The sequence below is a fragment of the Rhinatrema bivittatum genome, chromosome 15 (assembly GCF_901001135.1).
Source record: "Rhinatrema bivittatum chromosome 15, aRhiBiv1.1, whole genome shotgun sequence".
Taxonomy (NCBI): Eukaryota; Metazoa; Chordata; class Amphibia; order Gymnophiona; family Rhinatrematidae; genus Rhinatrema; species Rhinatrema bivittatum.
In genome coordinates, this window is record NC_042629.1 from 29,646,300 (window position 1) to 29,665,290 (window position 18,991).

Consider the following 18,991-nt stretch of genomic DNA (forward strand, 5'->3'; position numbering starts at 1 on the left):
TATAGCAAGAACCAATTGTGCAAAACTACTTGCCCAAATCTGTCAGTCTTTGAGATGTTATGAAGTCAGTAATGGGACATGAATGTGTGGACTGAAGAATTCATAGCCTTGCAGATATTCAATGGGTACATCTCCTAGACGATCAACACAAGAAGTCATAGTTCTTACCTGAATAGCTTTAACTGAATCTGTAAGTTGAAGTCCTGCTAAGTCATAGCAGTGATGAATACAATCAGGTAACCAGTTGGATAAAGATTGTTTGGAAACAGCTATTCTGAGGTGGTGAGGATATATATCTATACAGACATACAGGGGACCACAAGGCATAGATCATGCCTTCTGAAATATAGGAGAGATGTTGGAAAATCTAAATGGCTTCCGATGAGGCAAGTTAAATTCTGGTCCTTGGACCGTATGATCATGGATATTGCACTGACCACAAGAAAAAAAACAAGAAACCTTGTGTTGGATGTGACAGTTGGCTCGTCTTTTGTGTGTAATAAGCTGAATGTACTAATTGATCACGAAGGTGAAAAATAAAAATATAAAATAAAAATAGCATTAAAAATGGTATAGTACACATTCAGCAGTAGCCAAAGGGCAAGGCTACGACTGCTGGCTACCTTCTGGACAATAACATTTACCAATGAACTTCAATATTGTCCTCTTTTTTGTTATTTATGCTCCTAACTTTTCAGCAAATTTAAAGTAGGCAAGATCTTCCTGAGAGGAGTAATTGGGAGATCTGGCAGAGAATCAGACAGTATTCTAGTGGATTCTTCATATGAAGCCAGGGTGGTACAGGCTCACTTAACCAGAACGCCAATAAAGAAGGGGAAAGAAGTTCCTCTGGTTGAGATCTCAGGAGAGATCTGACCTATTGACTCCAATCAACTAGACTCTGCTGCAATTGAGTGTTGATGAAGAGCTCATAATTTGGGGTTCTGAAAAGACGACACCCAGAGGTGACCTTGAGACTCTTGACTGTGGAACTGTCGAAGCGAGAGCTGAAGCAAGCTGGAGTGTTCCATTTACTCTTTCAAGCAAGAGGTAAAGAAACTCCTCAAGTCCTGCAATTTGGTCATATGACTACTGTGTCCTCTGGCCTGGGGTAGGTGGAGGGGGGACATCCTCTTCCGACACTAAGACAGGTTCTTGTGTTGTAATAGGTGGTCTATTCAAGGCAAGAGGAACTATTGAATAGACAGGATCCACTCTTTCGAAGCATGGACCTTCCACTACCAATCTAGGGGACGTTAGTGCTATTATTTGAAGAGGTAAGAGTAACCTGACTCCTTCTTAGATGAGTAGTAAAGTGCTGTGTACGCAACCCTGCTGGGACCCAGGAAGGAAAGTGAAGGACTTGGAATGCTTGGGTATTCTAGAGGACTATTTGTCATGTTTCACTGCTTGCAAGCAGGATTGCCCAGGTATACTGTGGAACAAAACATATGTTGAGTGCAAAGTGGCTTGCATAGAGTGCATCGTGTGGAGTAAGCATCACTGTGGATATATGATGCATCATAACAGCTTGAATTGAGAGTGTTGGTATGCATTGTGAGTTAGGTGCACTGATACACTGTACGTTGATGCATCAGTCTTATGGTGCTTCAATGAATCATGCTTTGGATGAGGTAATGCACCATGTGGTGCTGTTCTGTGCACTATTGGTGCCAAAGAGGGACGCTTCGATGGTACCTCTGCAGATGCACCTCACTTTGAATGTTGTTTCTTTGATGCAGGTATGATCAGCTCCAGGGAATGATGCTGTTTTTTGCTTCGATGCTGTGTAAGCAGTTGAACTGACTCCACGGTCTTTGCCTGAGCGAAGGGTACCTCTATAGTTACTGTATGGAGGGGTGACCTTATACTAACAAGAACCAAACTCAGTTCCCACAGAGGTACAGATCCTGTATGTGTTTCAGGGCCATGAAATCAACTTTGAGGAAAACTGTTATATCTTTTAGATTATAAAAACTCTTCCACTGTTTAACTGTCTGTGGACTAGGTCATAGCAAAAATCACAGACTACAATTATGATTCCAGAGATGAAGATATATTAAGCAAACCAATTATGTTCTGACTTATGCCTTACCTGGCCTAGCCACAATATCAGTTATTCACTTGATATTCTCTATTTTTCTCTTTAGAATAGTAATGGCCCTAATCAGATGTATGAGGGAAAACGCTCATTATAAGGCCATGCAACTGCATGACCTCACACCGCCCAAGTGTTTGGAACCGTAGCTTGGCTTAGCATACTTACACATTGCTATGAAAGTAATTAAGGATATGAGTTACATAATTAATCAGTGATTACACTTCATTACTTTCAGACTAAGAAAAGGAAATGTGCACATACACATACTCTACCCTAAAGTCTAAGACTGACGTTACTACCTCATATTTTTACAAGTGCACTGTGTGAGAACTACAGCATTTATCTTAGGCTTTTATATTCTCCATTACTATTATCAATTAATTATCCTTTATCCCATTATTACTTTCCGCTATTATGTTTATATTCATTATTCCACGTTACAATACTACTATTATTATTCTTTATCAGTATGATGACTATTATTACCTCATTATGTTATCATTGGTGGGCGTTCATGTCAGGAAGGCTGAGGCCAGCTCAGTAGTCTGGTAGCTAGGCTTAAGCAGTGATAAGCTTCCTTGCCAGCTCATCCAGTTTAAGAAAGGGGAAAATGTAAGAGAGATACTAGATGTTCTATCACTGTATGCAACTAAATATGAATTTTACCTTCTATGAATACTGACCTCAGAGAGACATAGCCCTTAAAATATGGATGCTGACATGTAAGTCTCAGTAGAGAAAAACAAGATAAGGAACTGATCAGGACAACAATGCTACCCAGCTTATACGGTCTGCTTGCTTAAGAGCTGTGAGTGGCCTCAGTACAGCCAGGTCAAACTCAAAGACAACTTAATTCCCCAGAGCAGAAAAATATCCTATCCAAGGACAATTTAGAAATTAGCAGTGACAACCCCCCCTCCCTCCCCAAAAGGGAGAGAGGGGTCATCAATTTGAAATGAAGAGAATCTCTGACATGGCAAAGCAGTGCTGGTCAAGTCGTGACCTGACCCGTTCCAGAATTGCATGCAGCAGAAGCAGTGACTTCCCTGATGGAGAAAGATGGGCCAGCACTTTGGAGTGAAGAAATGACACTGTCCATCCCGTTCTTCACTATGGATGAGCTGTTTACATATGCATGTATGGGCTGTTAAAAGAGGAAGCAAGAGAGGGCTGGAGGAGAGCAAACAAGAAAAGACAGTCAACAGCTGACGATGTGAAGGTATCAATCCTGCCCTTCCCTGTGAAGAAGAGGTAAATGATTGGGGCTGTCTGGTGAAACGGGGAGAGAGGAAAGCCTTGCCTGATATCTGGCCACTTGTCACAAAGCCAGAGACAGCCCCAGAGCTGAGAGACACCTCCTTAAGCCCAGCCAGTCCCTCGGACAAGGAAGCAAGCTCTTTCCCTCGGATACAGTCCCAGAGATCTCTAGCACGAGACTGCTCTAGAGGTAGGTAATTTTCAAAAGTTGGGTGGGGCTACAAATCTAGTTACTTTTATTAACACTCTAAGCAGGGTAAGATCTGGCATGTTTCAATCCACTAATGATGCAGAGCTTTATTTAGTATAAACCGATGCTAAGTAGCAAGGACTTTAGAGACATCTATGTTTCTATGTTACTGTTTATTTCTTCTAAATGCTAATTCTGCAAAATCTGACAAATAAGAGCCTGCTTCCGTGGCTGAAACACAAGGTCTTTTCTGATCTATTCGTATTGTGTAGAAATAGGAGGTCCCTGATAGGTATAGGAGGAAGCAATGTGCACAGTATTAGACAGGTTACAGAACACCTAATATCACACACAGGAGTGTCATACTCTATATGCCTCCAAGGCTTGTTTCAACATTGACTATCTTCCTAACCTGTGCATAGTATTTAATGTATTTCCACCCTGGAGGCGACTGTTCAGTTCCTTGTAAACCGGTGCGATATGTATTCTTTACAGGAACATCGGTATATAAAAATTAAAAATAAATAAATAAATAGTGGTTCCTTTGGTTACTGAACACATCACATGCAGTCTACCCTTGGGAGCCTAAACTTTTCCTTCTGTTTGGCCACCAAGGGATACAATTTAGGCAATAATATGTCCTCCTCTGAAATTTGCCTCTGGAGAAACCCATTCTTTGGCTTACTAATTCTGTCATAACCAGGCATGGAATGTGCATTGTTTTCAGTTTTTCTTCAAACAAGTTGCTGCCAATGGACATGTTAATCATCCGATATGTCTATCTTTGTGTTTTTGTAGCTGGGACATGCATTCACTTTTATAAAAGATTTTCAATACAAACTTTTTTTTTCTTTTTTTTTTTTAAATTGCAGGAATATTTTAGCCTTTTTGTAGACATACAGTTAAATGCAAATGTTTAGGCACCTCTGGCCATATTCTAGGCATCAATGAATCTCTATGAGAATAAAAGCTGACACCTTTTATATGGTACAGAGTTAAACAAGTTTCTACAACAAAAAAAAATCTAGCCCCACTTATACGACACCTATTCTAATTGAACACTGAAAATCATTTGTTGCACTGTACTCCATTTTCTGATAGTGACAGTTAAACCTGGCATCTTCCTGCAATTTAATGCAAAATTACAATTTGCTGATTTTAAAAGGTTGTGATTGCTGTTCTGTCCACTTTCAACATCATAGGCTCCTTTAAGCAGCTGTCTGAGCATTTGAAAATGAAGATATGATAGTTCATTCTTACAAAGCAGGGGCAAGCTATATAAAAAAAAAATCTCTAAATGCTTCCTGCTAGCAATTTCAGCTGTCAGAAAAAAAAACCTAAAGAAATGGAAGTTACATTATCTAAGTGAGGTCATTATCTTTGTTTCATCAGTCCAAAGCACTTTGTTCCAAAATTTTTCAGGCTCATCAAGGTTTTGTTTTGCATAGATAAAGCAGAGTTGCTTACCTGTAACAGGTGTTCTCCAAGGACAGCAGAATGTTAGTCCTCACACATAAGTGACATCAGATGGAACCCAGCATGGGAAACTTGTGTCAAAGTTTCTAGAACTTTGACTGAGCCTCACTGGGCATCCTCAGCATGCATTATACCATGCGTCCATGCAGGGGTCCTCTTCAGTGTTATAATACAGAATTCAAGGATAAAAAAATAAGAGAAGAAACTCACATAGTGGAAACCCAATGTCATGTGGTGGTGGGCTGGTTTCATGAGAACTAACATTCTGCTGTCCTCGGATAACACCGATTATAAGTAAGCAACTCTGCTTTCTCCAAGAAAAAGCGGTAAGGTGGGGGGGGGGGCACACATGGGTGAATCCCTAGCTATAGGCTGCCCCCCCACGAAAAAGGGGACAAAGAAAACACCTAAATTAGGTGCCAATGGGTACAACAGATTTTATTAGCAATGGGGGGAGGGGGCAGCCTGAATACAAAGAACGGGCCCTAGGCGGGAACAGAGTTGGCTTCTACACCTCAAACAAGTTCCGAAGGACAGACTGGCCAAAAAAACCGTCGCATTGGCCATCCCTATCCAGACAGTAATGTGTTGTGAATGTGTGGAGAGAACTCCACATCATAGCTCTGCAGATCTCCATGGGAACTGCTCGCAAGTGTGCCACAGACGCTGCCATGGCCTGAACAGAGTGAGTCTTGACATGGCTCCCAAGATGCAGTCCTGCCTAGCATAACAGAAGGAGATGCAGTGTGCTAGCCGATTAGAAAGTATTTGTTTGGCAACTACAATGCCCAACTTATTCCTGTCAAAAGAAACAAAAAATTGGGTGGACTGACTAAGGGCTTCTGTCTGCTCCAGATAAAAGGCTATGGCTCTTTTGCAGTCCAAACCTTGTTCGCCTTGGTGTGAATGGGGCCTGGAAAAGAATGTTGACAGGACAATGGACTGGTTAAAATGGAAGTCCATCACCACCTTTGGCAGGAACTTAGGGTGCATACTTAAGACTACCCTGTCATGTAAGGTGGATACGTCACTAAAGCCTAGAGCTCACTAACCCTGCGCGTTGAAGTGACCACCATCAAAACTATGACCTTCCAGGTCAAATACTTCAGGTCACAGGAGTGCAGCGGCTCAAAGGGAGCTTTTATCAGCTGAGCTAACACCACGTTGAGATCCCAAGACACAGCATGAAAAGTCAACTATAGGCTGTAAAGAGATGGGTGTACCATTTACACCATGATGCTATGTGCCAATTGCACTCGAACTCTTAACGGAGTTGGTCTTTAAGCCAGCTTCCGATAGGTGTAGAGGGTAATCAAGCAGTTTTTGTGAGGAGCAAGAGAAAGCATCTAGGGCCTTCTGCTCACACCAAATAAGAACGTAAGAACATAAGAAATTGCCATGCTGGGTCAGACCAAGGGTCCATCAAGCCCAGCATCCTGTTTCCAACAGAGGCCAAACCAGGCCACAAGAACCTGGCAAGTACCCAAACACCAAAAAGATCCAATGCTACTGATGCAATTAATAGTAGTGGCTATTCCCTAAGTAAACTTGGCAGTTAATGGACTTCTCCTCCAAGAACTTATCCAGATCTCTCATAATCTTAAAGACCTCTATCATATCCCCCCCTCAGCAGTCTTCTCCAAGCTGGAAAACCTCCTCCATTTCAGTCCATAGGACTTCCTAGTGAAAGTTTTTCTAGAAGCCATCAGGACCAGAGACATCTTCTGAGAGATCAAGCAGTTGCAATATTAACCTCTCAACATCCAGGCTGTGAGCGACAGGGCCTGGAGGTTGGGATGCCGCAACCTGCCTTGATCTTGTGTGATGAGATCTGAAGAAGTCTCCAGATTGATTGGTTTTCCGGATGGACAGCTCTTGCAGGAGCGAAAATCAGACCTGTCTCAGTCAGTAAGAACTATGAGGATCATAGTCCCTTTTTGTCTTCGTGAAGCTTCAAGAGACTCTTCGCTATCAGTAGAGCTGGAGGATACCCTCGCCCCAATGCCCGGTGAAGGCATCCGAGGTTGGTTTGCCACATGTCCTGTACAGGGAGAAGAACTAAGGTACTTTCCTGTTCCAAGGAGCTGTGAAGAGATCCACATCCAGGCTTCCCCAGATGCGGAAGATCCGATTTGCGACCTCTCCAGAGGTCTGAAAGCACGACTTGGTCTATGCGTTTTCATATTCTCCATTCCAGCCAGGTACATAGCCCTGAGTACCACTCCTTGGAACAGGGCCCATGATCACATCTGAACTGCTTCCTGGCAGAGGAGGTATGATCCTGAACCTCCCTGCTTGTTGACATACCACATTGCTACTTGGTTGTCAGTTTGGATCAGGACAACTTTGTTAGACAGCTGATCTCTTAAAGTCCATAGTGTGTACCTGATCATCCAGAGCCCCTGAAAAGTGATTTGACAAAGATGTTCCTGGGCAGACCAGAAGCCCAGAGTGCTTGAGTCCATCTACATGAGCTCCCCAACCCAGAGGTTCTCACCATCAGTGGTGAGGACAATTCGGGTTGGACAACTTTGAAAGGAGATCCCCCATTCCAGATCTGAATTTACCCACCACCAGGACAAAAGGTCCTGGGATAGGCCAAAATTCTAGGCATCCACCATAGGCAACCACCCCTTTGGCATCTCACACATAGGCATCCAAGACTTAGGCGTCCCTAGAATAGGCACCGTAAAACCTTAAGCGCACAGGTAAGCAGACGGCCTCTTATGGCGCTGCTTAACTTGGACACACAGACTACTAGGCCCACCTAAGCATCCAAAAACTGGACACCTAGCTAGATGCACATACCGAACCGACAATCCTGTAGAGGGCAGCCTAAAGAAAGCACGTGAAACATCGTTGAGGCTTACCATGCATCACACAGCAAAAAAAGCCTCAGAGCAGGGCCTAGCCTACAGAGGCTGCTCAACCTACCAGGCTGCCAATGTCCCTTGACCTCCCACAGAGCGGACAAACGTTGGAATAGCGTACCGAGCACAGAGGAGGAGGAAGCTCCACACAAAAAAACCATCCTTCTAGTCTCTGTATTTTTAATTATATTTATTTTTTAAACTTACCTGGGCTCAGCCTTACCCAACTGAGTACAGAGACTGTCTTGGCTGCGGTGGGGGGAGGGGGGGCATGTACTGTCACCACCATGTTCGGCTCCTGCACCCGCTGCCTTTCAGCTGTTAAACACCTAATTCCATGCTGGCTGAAAACCAGCTACCGGACCAAGGCACACCTCTGAGAGACTACAGAAATCACATCAGGAATTCTAAAATTGGGGGAGGGACCATTTGGTATCACTGCAGGAGAGCAGGGCAAATTAATTTTCCTTATTTCTCCTTTTCAAATCAAAGCAATCCCCAGTGAGGAGATGCATGTCCACCATCTGCTGGAGACAGAGAATACTAGCAGGCAGTCAGCAGAGATATATATACTATGACGTCAGTTTGCTCTGTCTCCATCTGCTGGTAATGGTGCATAACCCACTTGCTCTGTATTCATCTGACGGGACGCTAAGAAAGCTCCCCTGTACCTGGCTAAATCCAAACCTGGTCTATTAGTATGCCGACACCATGTGAACACTTCTCACACAGTCCTGACTCCTCATATACATATTGTGTTAATAAAGCCACCTTAGTTACATGTTCCTTAATATTCCATCTCCTCTTATAGGTGAAACAGGGCATATTTTTAAACACATCATGTAAAGATAAAATCTGCCAGTGTTTGTACATGATATTCGCAATGGAGTTTGCTAAGCAAGGGATGGGGGATGTATCAGACCCTTTTGATGATTTAAAATTGGGTTGGGAGGACAGAGAGTAAGGTCGCCAGGGTTGTGGCATAAGGTCAAGGTGTCCGTAATATTATTTACATATCAGAAGCACCCCCAGCAGTTTGCAGGTGTGTAGGGGGAGGGTTGTAGGTGGCACTTCCTCTTTCCCAACCCTTCCCGCCATACTCACCCCTCTCATTCACTCCCTTCCCCCCTTTTCCCTTCTCTCTCAACATCTCCTCTCTAATTTCCTTCCTCTTCATCCTTTCCTTCACTCCACTCCCTTCCCCCCTCTCCTTTCAGTCTCCTCTCAATCATTCCCTTCCCTCCATTTTCACTCAACCCCATTCCCACTCACTCCCTCCTTTTCTTTACTTCCTTCTCATTCACTCCCTTCACCTCTTCACTTCTGCCTTACAAACCCTCCACACCCTTCAACTCTTATCCCTTCTCCATTTCACTAATCCCCTCTCTCTCCTTCAATCTTTCCCACCTGGACATCTTCTGGATCTTTACTTAGCCTCACTTCCCTCTGGTGGGGCCTGACCTCCCCGCCAACAGTAACTGTGGATCCAGTCCTCTTCTCCTCCCACTGGTATGGCCTGGGAAACTCCGCCAGCCTTCCTGCTGCTTCCACGCAGGAGGGAAAAAACCAAACCGACCTTCCCCTTCTTGGACCAGTTGCAGTGGTAAAAAGTAAATGCATTGGGGGGGGGGGGGCCAGAAAAATTAGCACCACAGGCCAGGTTTGACCCACAGACTGGGGACACCTCGCGTACAGAGGGTGGAAGAAGTGTAGTATATATACGTACAGAAGAAAAGCATTGCCACTGACAAGCAAACTGTACAAAGAACAGTACATGATTGGGTCATACCTAAATACATAACGCCGTGTTTACACCCCACATCAAATCCCACCTCTGCCGAATCTTCTCTACTTTCGTAATACACCAAAGGAGGAAAATTATTTTAATTCAAGAGAAATACATTATTGGCAGAATAGTACAATTTCTAAGAAAATGTTACTGAAAGAATGTATAAGATTTTTATCGTAAAACTTTTACAGAGGCAAAGTACATTTTCTGGCATAAAAAAATTGTAATGCCACTATTGACATCATATAAATACACAAGAAAAAAATCCAAAAATGCTAGACACTTGGGAAAATATCAAAATATGTGAAAGTCTAGCGCAAGTATGGAAAAGGATTGTGTGAAAGCGTCTGGGAAAACCTCATATAGTGCCTTCAATGGGCTGCTGATGCCTTTCGGCTAATGAAACTCCAACACCAAGATCATAGTTGGAATATTTTCATGCTGGCTGTGTATCAATCCCGACACTGGTCAATGATGCAACAATGTCAAAACAACCGGATGATGCAGACCTAGACCGCACACCGTGCAAAGAGTTTTCATCGTGATGCATCGACCATCAAAAATAAAGTATTTATGACAGTGCCGAGATTTATGTGCCGACATCATGCTTACTAGTGATTCCCTGACGAAGGATTAATTTTCGAAACACTGCAGTGTCGGGATTGATACACAGCCAGCATGAAAATATTCCAACTATGATCTTGGCGCCACAGCAGTGAGCACATGCAACAGTCTGGTAAAACAAGATTTTGTAAACCAGCACATCCACTTCGGTGGATCTACACCTGACTTTAGTGATAGCTTTACAAACTATGAAAGCATCACACGCTCTGGGGTAACCAATTATAACATGTACAACATACACATCTGTGGGGTTGGAGTTTCATTAGCCCGAAAGGCATCAGCAGCCCATTGAAGGCACTATATGAGGTTTCCCCAGATGCTTTCACACAATCCTTTTCCTTACTTGCGCTAGACTTACACATATTTTGATATTTTACTATTGACATAATTGCATATTAGTAAAAGACAGCAAGACACCATCCAAAAGTCTTACCATATTGCTGTACAGATCTGCCACTGCGTCTAACGTCCATCAAAAAATGAACAAAACCACACCAAAGTAGGTATGAAATATATGGCACAATATTCAGCCCGGTAGGAGCTTCCAAAGCTATAATCACACCAGATCTCTTCCATGAGCCCTCACTGCCTACCACAGCTCCTAACAGTAAGTACCCCAGGGTCAGGACAGAGAGCTCTCAACAACCCCATATATCTTCTGAAAACAACATTCCCCAGGACAGCATGCCATGGCCTCCCAGTCATGCCCTCAATCATGACAGTAGCACAGTCTCCGGGACCAAGAATTGTCTGCGCCACCCCACTTCTTCCCCCACCATGCATTTCTTCAAGGCATCATGTTCCCCAGGGTAGCCGAAGCACACTGCTTCTCCCTTAGCATCCCATATACCTCCTTGACAGTAACATATAGAGACCTTTGCTGCTGTTTCTTACCTTTGTGTATTTGCTGATGGTGAATTCCTCACTTTGGGGTTGCTGGAATGCATTGACGGAGCTGCAGAGTTGCTGCTCAGAGATGCAGAGGGGCTGGGCAGGTTCTTTGAGGGGCTAGGGGACTTTGGCTGGCTTCGGAGGGCTTTGTGTGCAGGGATTTTGTCAGTGTTGTCCTTTTCCTTCTTGTTCCTTTCTCTCTTGCTGAACTGTGCTCTTCCCTCCTGCAGTTCCAGCATTCTTCGGACGGGTGCCTCCCGCTGGCAAGGGACCTTTGCTCATCTCCAGGGCACACTGCGCAGGGACCCAGCAAGAGACCAGAAGAGGAAAGGAATTGGAAACTTTTCCAGGTCACATTCAAGCAGACAGGTAACCCACAGCAATGCATGAGTGCTGGACACTTCTCTCCAGGACCTAAAAAAAGATCTGGTTGACAGAATACCCTGGTATCACCTGATAATATATACATTTTTGTTTTTATTTGTTAACCTTTATTTCTGAAGATATACTTCTAGAATACTCATTCTGGGTATCTGCATACATTTGATCATGAACCATATTAATTTTTATATTTTTGTTGCCCTGAAAACCAGAGCTGCTTGTAGGTCTTCAGGATTTGAGTAATATCACCCAGGTTTCTCCAGATTATTTTCTTTGTACTATAACATTCATTTTATTTTCCATTCTATTGCCAATTCCATTCTTGCTCTCTCATTTTTGGTTGGGTCTCTTATGTTATTGTTTTCTGATTAAAAAAAAAAGTGTTTTCAGTCTTTTACGTTTCACACCTTCCCTTCTAAAGATCTTCCATGTGCGGACTATCACCTGCATAAGTCAAAAGCACTTTTATAAAGTAATATTCCAGTAAAGGAGTCACTCCTCAGATAACACCATGCCTAAAGTCAAATATTCCAAGCCATAAGCAAAGTCTGTGGCTGGATCAGCTCAATGCTCCATCGAGTCTAGTTCCGTGTTTTGGACAGTAAAGTACCTGGCAGATCCCAACATTTCAAATTACTTACTCCCAAAAGTAAGAGGTGGAGACACCCAAGTCTATCTGGTTAATAACTAATAGGCTTATCTTCCAAAAACTGGTCCAAAGCTTTTTTTTAAACTCGGCTACATTATTAGCCTTGACTATATCCTCTACCAATAAATTCTACAGCTTAATTGTGAGTTGACTGAAAATATTCAAATTCATTTCTGCTACCAGTTTCATGACGTGCCCCTAATCTCAATATTATTCATGAGTAAATAACTATTCCCTATTAACTTATTCCACAGAGATTTATAAAATGCTATCATATCTCCTCTCAGTCATCTAGTTTCCAAGCTGAAGAGCCCTAACCTGTTTAGCCTTTCTTCTTAAAGGGAGCCAATCCATCACCTTCATTTTTTTTTTTTTTTTTTTTTTTTAAACCTTTTCTGTACCATTTCTAGTTCTGCTGTATCTTTCTTTTAGATGGGGAATTATGGCAGAATTATGGATATAGATAAATTGAAAGAAAAATTGCCTGGCCTTCTCAATGTGGATGATATTAAGACTATCACCGAAGCATTAGCTAATTGAAAAATGTGATTCGACAATCTAGCTGATGCACTAACATGCAGTATTGATTTAAAAATAGGAAAAAAAGATTAAATCAGCCATGGTATTCTCAGAATCTTAGAGAGGAAGAGAGAAAGGTACATCAGTTAGAGAGAACATACTAGAAAGTAAAATCTGATGAGACCCTTAGGGCTTATAGAGCACAGCTGATATATAGTGAAGAAATAACAGTTGCAAAAAAAATTTTTTTTTTAATCATAATACAGGTATTGGCAATTTATTTTCTCTGCTGTTAAAACTTTGACTAGTACATCCTCAGCTCGTATTAGCAGACTATCATTTAACGAAGATATATTCGCCTCAATTTTTTCATGGGAAAAAAAAAAAAAAATCAGAAATTGGGTAGCAACTTCCATGAGCTACTAGAGAGTCTGATCATTCCAATGGAGATATCTGCTTGCCACTGGGATACTTTTTACCGTGTTGTGTCTGAAAGTGCAGCAAATAATTGCGAAGCTAAATCCTTCTTACTGTGTATTGAATCAGATTGGTGTATTAAAAGCTGTTTGTGAATTTATTTCACCTTACATCACTAAGGGGGTCATTTTCAAAAGGGATCACACACGAAAAGGGACTTTTTGGGTGTGATACCTAGATCGGGGCGGGGTCTGGGCGGCATCTGCACCGGAAGGGGAGGAGTCGAGGCAGCACAGAGACAGATGCCGCGAAGACGTCGCTGATGGCAAAAGGTAAGGATCCTTTTCGCACCCAATAGCACCACCTTTTACGATGGCGCTATTGGGTGTGAAAACCGGCAACGATAGCATCGTGGAGGTGCGATCGCTGCCGGCTTTCGCAAGCCTGCCCCCCGCTTCGCCACGCCACCCCACCCCCCATTATCACCGGATTTTCTGTGACCTTAGAAAATCCAGGCCTAAAGTAGTTAATTTATATTTATAAGAAGCTTGCCTTCCTGACCTCACAAAGATGACCACTATTAGACCCTTGCCGAAGAGCCCCAAGAGTGATCCTTCAGTGATTACAGATAGCAGAGTTGCTTACCTGTAACAGGTGTTCTCCCAGGACAGCAGGACGTAGTCCTCACATATGGGTGACGTCACTGGACGGAGCCCTATCACGGAAAACTTTCTGTCAAAGTTTCTAGAAAGCTTTGACTGGCACACTGAGTGCACTGTGTCCACAGGGGTCTCCCTTCAGTCTCATTTGTAGCAAAAAGTACGAGCGAAAACTAAAAAAAATAAATGTTAGCGGACCCAACTCCGTGGGGTGGCGGGTGGGTTCCGTGAGGACATCCTGCTGTACTGGAAGAACACCTGTTACAGGTAAGCAATTCTGCTTTCTCCCAGGACAAGCCGGATGGTAGTCCTCACATATGGGTGATTAGCAAGCTACAGGCTGACTCACATTACAACAAACCAATAGCAGACAAGTCGTGCGGAGGCACAATTGGGGTGCTATTGGCAATGATGAGGCAGCCTGACATCACAGCAGGTGGTTGTGGAAGGAGTTGGGGATTATAGTGGAAGAAAGCTTTTCAAGACAGATTGGCCAAAGGCAGAGTCTTGACAGAATTTCATTGATAAATAGTAGGGGGCTGCGAATGTGTGAAGATAGCTACAAGTCGTAGCCTAGCAGATGTCGGCAATTGGTACTGAATGATATTATGGTACTGATATTGTCATGGCCGTTATAGAATGTGCCTGCAGTCACTCCTAGAGAGGAAGGCCTGGTACGTCATGGCAAAATTCGATACAGTCTGCTAGTCAGTTGGAGAGAGTCTATTTGCCCACTTGAACTCGTAGCTTGTCTTTTGTTAAAGAAGGAAAGAGTTAGGTGTAATTTCTATGGAGTGTAGTACTGTCTAGATAGAATGCAAGTGCACTCTTACAGTCCAAGGAGTGGAAAACCCTCTTACCCTGGTGAGAGAGAGGCATTGGGAAAAAGTGGGCAGAGTATATTCTGAGTAAGGTGAGAGGCTGCGTGTACCTTAAGAAGAGTATGAGGGTGAGTACATAGGACCACTTGGTCACGGAGGAACGCAGGGTCGGGTGAGTATGGAACAAGGGTGTGTAACTCACTGCCCCTGTTGGCAGAAGTGATGGCTACGAGGGAAAAAAGTTCCCATGCCAGACTGGTAAGTTATAGGAATGTAAAGGCTCGAACGGGGAACATATGAGTCTTGTAAGCACTAAATGTAGGCCTCATTCTGTAACCAATGAACCTAGAGGTGGCTTAATCAGTGGATAACCCATGGTAAGCCGACTCAGAAAGGGTTGAATTGTTAATCAGGCATCTCCACTCCCAAGTGGTATGCCGAATTAGAACTGAGGTGTACCCATGCGAAGGATGTCTGGGGTCCAGAATCTGAGGGTATGTTAGAAAGAGTAAGAGGGATTCAGTTTTGTTAGGAACTGGGGAACCTTTTGGGGAAGGGGGGAGTCTCTTCCGAAGGGATGGGCTCCACCTTAACCAGTGTGGAACCAGACTGCTGGCGCTAACCAGCGCATGGTTCGGAGAGAGGTATCTTCAAAGGATACTAATGATGCATTAGAATTAGGGCATCCCGACAGTTAGGTTCCAATAATTAGAAAAATAGTCCAAGTGCCTGTAACTAAAAACTCACCTGAGCTAAAAAATTTTAACTTATCCCTATCAATTAAAAAGCAGAATGAAAATACAAACAAAAAACAAACTTTGAAATGTTTGTATGCTAATGCCAGAAGTCTAAGAAGTAAGATGGGAGAATTAGAATGTATAGCAGTGAATGATTACGGATAGCAAAAACTTCTCTGACTTTTTTCTCGAGGATTCAGTCAACTAGACGCTATCACAAATGAAAGACCAAAACGCCTCTATTTCCTCCACAAAAATTCAAAGGACATTGGTAATTTTATTTTAATCTGAATAAATGACCTCATATAGGCAATTCTGAACGAAGTCTTACTGTAAATGAGTGTGCTGAATAGCAAGTAGTTTATATTGCACTACCACTCGGTATATAATCATTGGTCATTCAAAAAGATTTTTTAACTTTGTGTGTGTCAATTCACCTTAGTGATATTCATAAGTCCATCAATAAATTCTTAAATCTTTGCATATATTCGTAGTATTTTATCATTGCTACTTAGCTTGTTGAAATGAAATGAAGTGAAGAAACTGTCCGACTCTGTGCCATGAGGTTAGTTTCGCCCGACACGGTCCGTGTTTCGGTTTTCACCTTCTTCATAGGGCCATGGTATATGTTGTTCAGGGATGGTTTCCGTGCTCCGGTGGTTGAAAACGGTTGAAGAAACATACCACCGGAGCACGGAAACCATCCCTGAACAACATATACCTTAGGTAAAAATTTTGGGTGAGTGCGGAGTACTGCCCGGTCCTGCAGAAGTTTAGTGTAAGGCGGATAGGTAACTAGGGCCTGTAATTCACCAACTCTGCGAGCTGAAGTGATTGCCAAAAGGAAAATCACTTTCCATGTGCGATATCTAAGTTCACAAGAGTGAAGAGGCTCGAATGGTGGTTTCATGAACCAACCCAAAACCAGGTTAAGGTCCCAAAAAGGGGCCGGAGGACGCAGTGGAGGCTTTAGGTGAAGCAAGCCTTTCAAAAAACATTACAAGGGGGTGTACTGTTATAGGGACATCCCCAACACCTTTATGGAAGGCGGCTACCGCACTAACATGCATTCTGATGGAGGAAGTTTTAGACCTGACTGACAAGTGCCAGAGATAGTCCAGAAACTTCGGAATTGGACAGGTAAAAGGGTCAAGGGCCTGAGAAGAGCACCAAGACGTGAATCTGTTCCATTTGTATGAGTAAGATTTTCTCGTGGAAGGCTTTCGTGAAGCAATCAGGAAGGTTAAGTGGTTGAAGGATTAACCTTTCAGCATCCATGCCGTCAGGGACAAGGCTTGAAGATTGGGGTGGCGAAGGCACCCGTTGTTTTGAGTGATAAGAAGCGGGTCTGTTCCAAGAGGAATGTGCCTGCGAATGGAGAGATCCTGATGTATTGGAAACCACACTTGGCGTGGCCAGTGGGGTGCTATCAGGATCATGCGTCCCTTGTCCTGACGTAACTTCACGAGAGTTTGAGAGAAGTGGAAGTGGAGGGAATGCGAATAAGAGACCTGTTGTCCATGAGAGGGAGAACGAGTCTCTTGGTGGATAATGTTGGCTGCAAGTGAGAGAGCAGAAATTGCCTACTTTGCGATTCTGTGGTGATGCAAAGAGGTCTATCTGAGGATATCCCTACTGCTGGAAGATGGAGTTCGCTACTGAAGGGTTGAGAGACCATTCGTGCGGTTGAAAAGTGCGACTCAGGGGTTGTCTGCCAATACATTGTCCACTCCCGGCAAGTAGGTAGCTCTGAGGTACATCGAGTGGGAGAGGGCCTCCACCCATATCTGTGCAGTTTCCTGACACAGAAGGTAGGAGCCTGTCCCTCCCTGCTTGTTGATGTACCACATGGCCACCTGGCTGTCCGTCTGGATCAGGATGACTTGACTGGAGAGGCGATCCTGAAATACCCTGAGAGTGTATTTGATTGCTCGCAGCTCCAGGAAATTTATTTGGTGTTTGGCTTCCTCCGGAGACCAAGAACCTTGTGTCTGCAGATCGGCCACGTGGGCTCCCCATCCGAAGTTGGAAGCAGTGGTGGTGAGAATTATTTGAGGGTCTGGCGCCTGAAAGGGCAAGCCCTGTAGAAGATTGATTTGATTTGTCCACCAGGTGAGAGACAGACAGAGTGAGTCGGTTTTTCGACGACGGCGAGGTCGATGATCCAAGTCTTACGGTGCCGATGGCAATGTTTCTCCCTACGATCCCCTCAGTCCCGAGGGGGAGTAGAGGGTTTCGAAGGCTGAGAAGTCATCGATGCTGGCGCAAAGTTGACGGTGCCGGTTCAGACGATATCGATGCAATGGACAGAGTCGGGGTTTGAGCACGGAAGAGAAGTTCCATCTTCTCCATTTTGGCCTTGCGACCTTTTGGTGTCATTAGGGCACATTTGGTGCAGGTCAAGACATCGTGCTCTCGTCAGAGACACATTACACAGACTTTATGGGGGTCTGTAATGGACATGGTGCGTGTACAGTCCGGGCACTGACGAAACCCCGACGCCATGGCCATAGTAAAAAAATCGAGCTGCGGTATGATCGACGGCCAGTAGGCCGCAAGGGCCAAACTCGACAGTAATCGACGGAAAACAGGTAAAAACTTACCGGAGTACCGCGGTCTGAAAAAAGTTAAAGGAGGGACCCCTGTGGGGCAAATTAAATTTTAGCAATTCCGTGAGGAAAATTCCTGTCAGGAATCTCTGCAGAGCTCCTCAACTGCGAGGCTACTGCTGCGTGGAAAAAAAGAAAAAAACTAAAGGGGGACCCCTGCTGGCTGCAGGGTTAGTGCCATGCTGGGCATGCCCAGTAGGGGCCAGTCAAAGTTCTGGAAACTTTGACAGAAGTTTTCCGTGATTGGGCTCCATCCTGTGATGTCACCCATATGTGAGGACTACCATCCTGCTTGTCCTGTGAGAAAAGGTGTTCTCAGAAGAAAGCAGGATGTCAGTCCTCATGATTCCCACCCATATTCTCCTGGAGTTGGTTTCTCTCTTTTTTTTTTTTATTGCTAACATACAAGACTGAAAGGACCCTACGTGGATGTGTGGCATAATAGCATTCATGGGCATGCTCAGCAAGGCACAGTCAAAGTTCTACAAACTGACATAAGTTTTCTGAGCCAGGCTCCATCAGATGTCACCCATATGATCGCCAAACTCATGGAAAAAATCGTAAACAGTTATCTGAATACCTTGAAGAAAATGATATTCTCGCCCCAACACAATTTGGCTTCCGTAAGGCTCTAAACACGGAATCATTACTATCTTCGCTCTCGGACACCATCCTCCTAAACTTGGAAAAAGGACAACCATATCTACTCGCTCTTCTGGATCTATCCGCAGCCTTCGACACCATGAACCACACTATCTTATTACAGCGACTTGCAGACATTGGCATCAAGGGAACTGCATTCAATTGGTTCAAATCCTTCCTTGAAAACAGGTTCTTCAAGGTGAGGATCAACAATAAAGAATCACACCCAGTCAGATCCAACTGGGGAGTCCCCCAGGGATCATCTCTCTCACCCACCCTATTCAACATTACCTCCTCCCGCTCTGCCATCTACTCACCAACCTAAAGTTAACTCACTACCTCTACACCGACAACATTCA

At 43.9% G+C, this 18,991-nt stretch overlaps 1 protein-coding gene across 8 annotated transcripts in view; it reads right to left on the bottom strand.

The window, feature by feature from the left end:
• Positions 1 to 18,991, bottom strand: part of BCL9 (BCL9 transcription coactivator) — a 214,689-nt gene that overhangs the window by 70,415 nt on the left and 125,283 nt on the right. For 5 of the 8 annotated variants that reach the window (XM_029578284.1, XM_029578281.1, XM_029578278.1 and 2 more), the window contains one exon: positions 11,202 to 11,492. The exons of 1 other annotated variant lie outside the window; for it this stretch is intronic. In XM_029578284.1, the coding sequence (XP_029434144.1) occupies positions 11,202 to 11,437 (236 nt within the window). In that variant the 5' untranslated portion in view covers positions 11,438 to 11,492. Of the gene's footprint in view, positions 1 to 9,683; positions 9,743 to 11,201; positions 11,493 to 18,991 lie in introns of those variants that run through there. 2 more of the 8 variants (XM_029578286.1, XM_029578285.1) reach the window with 2 other exon arrangements.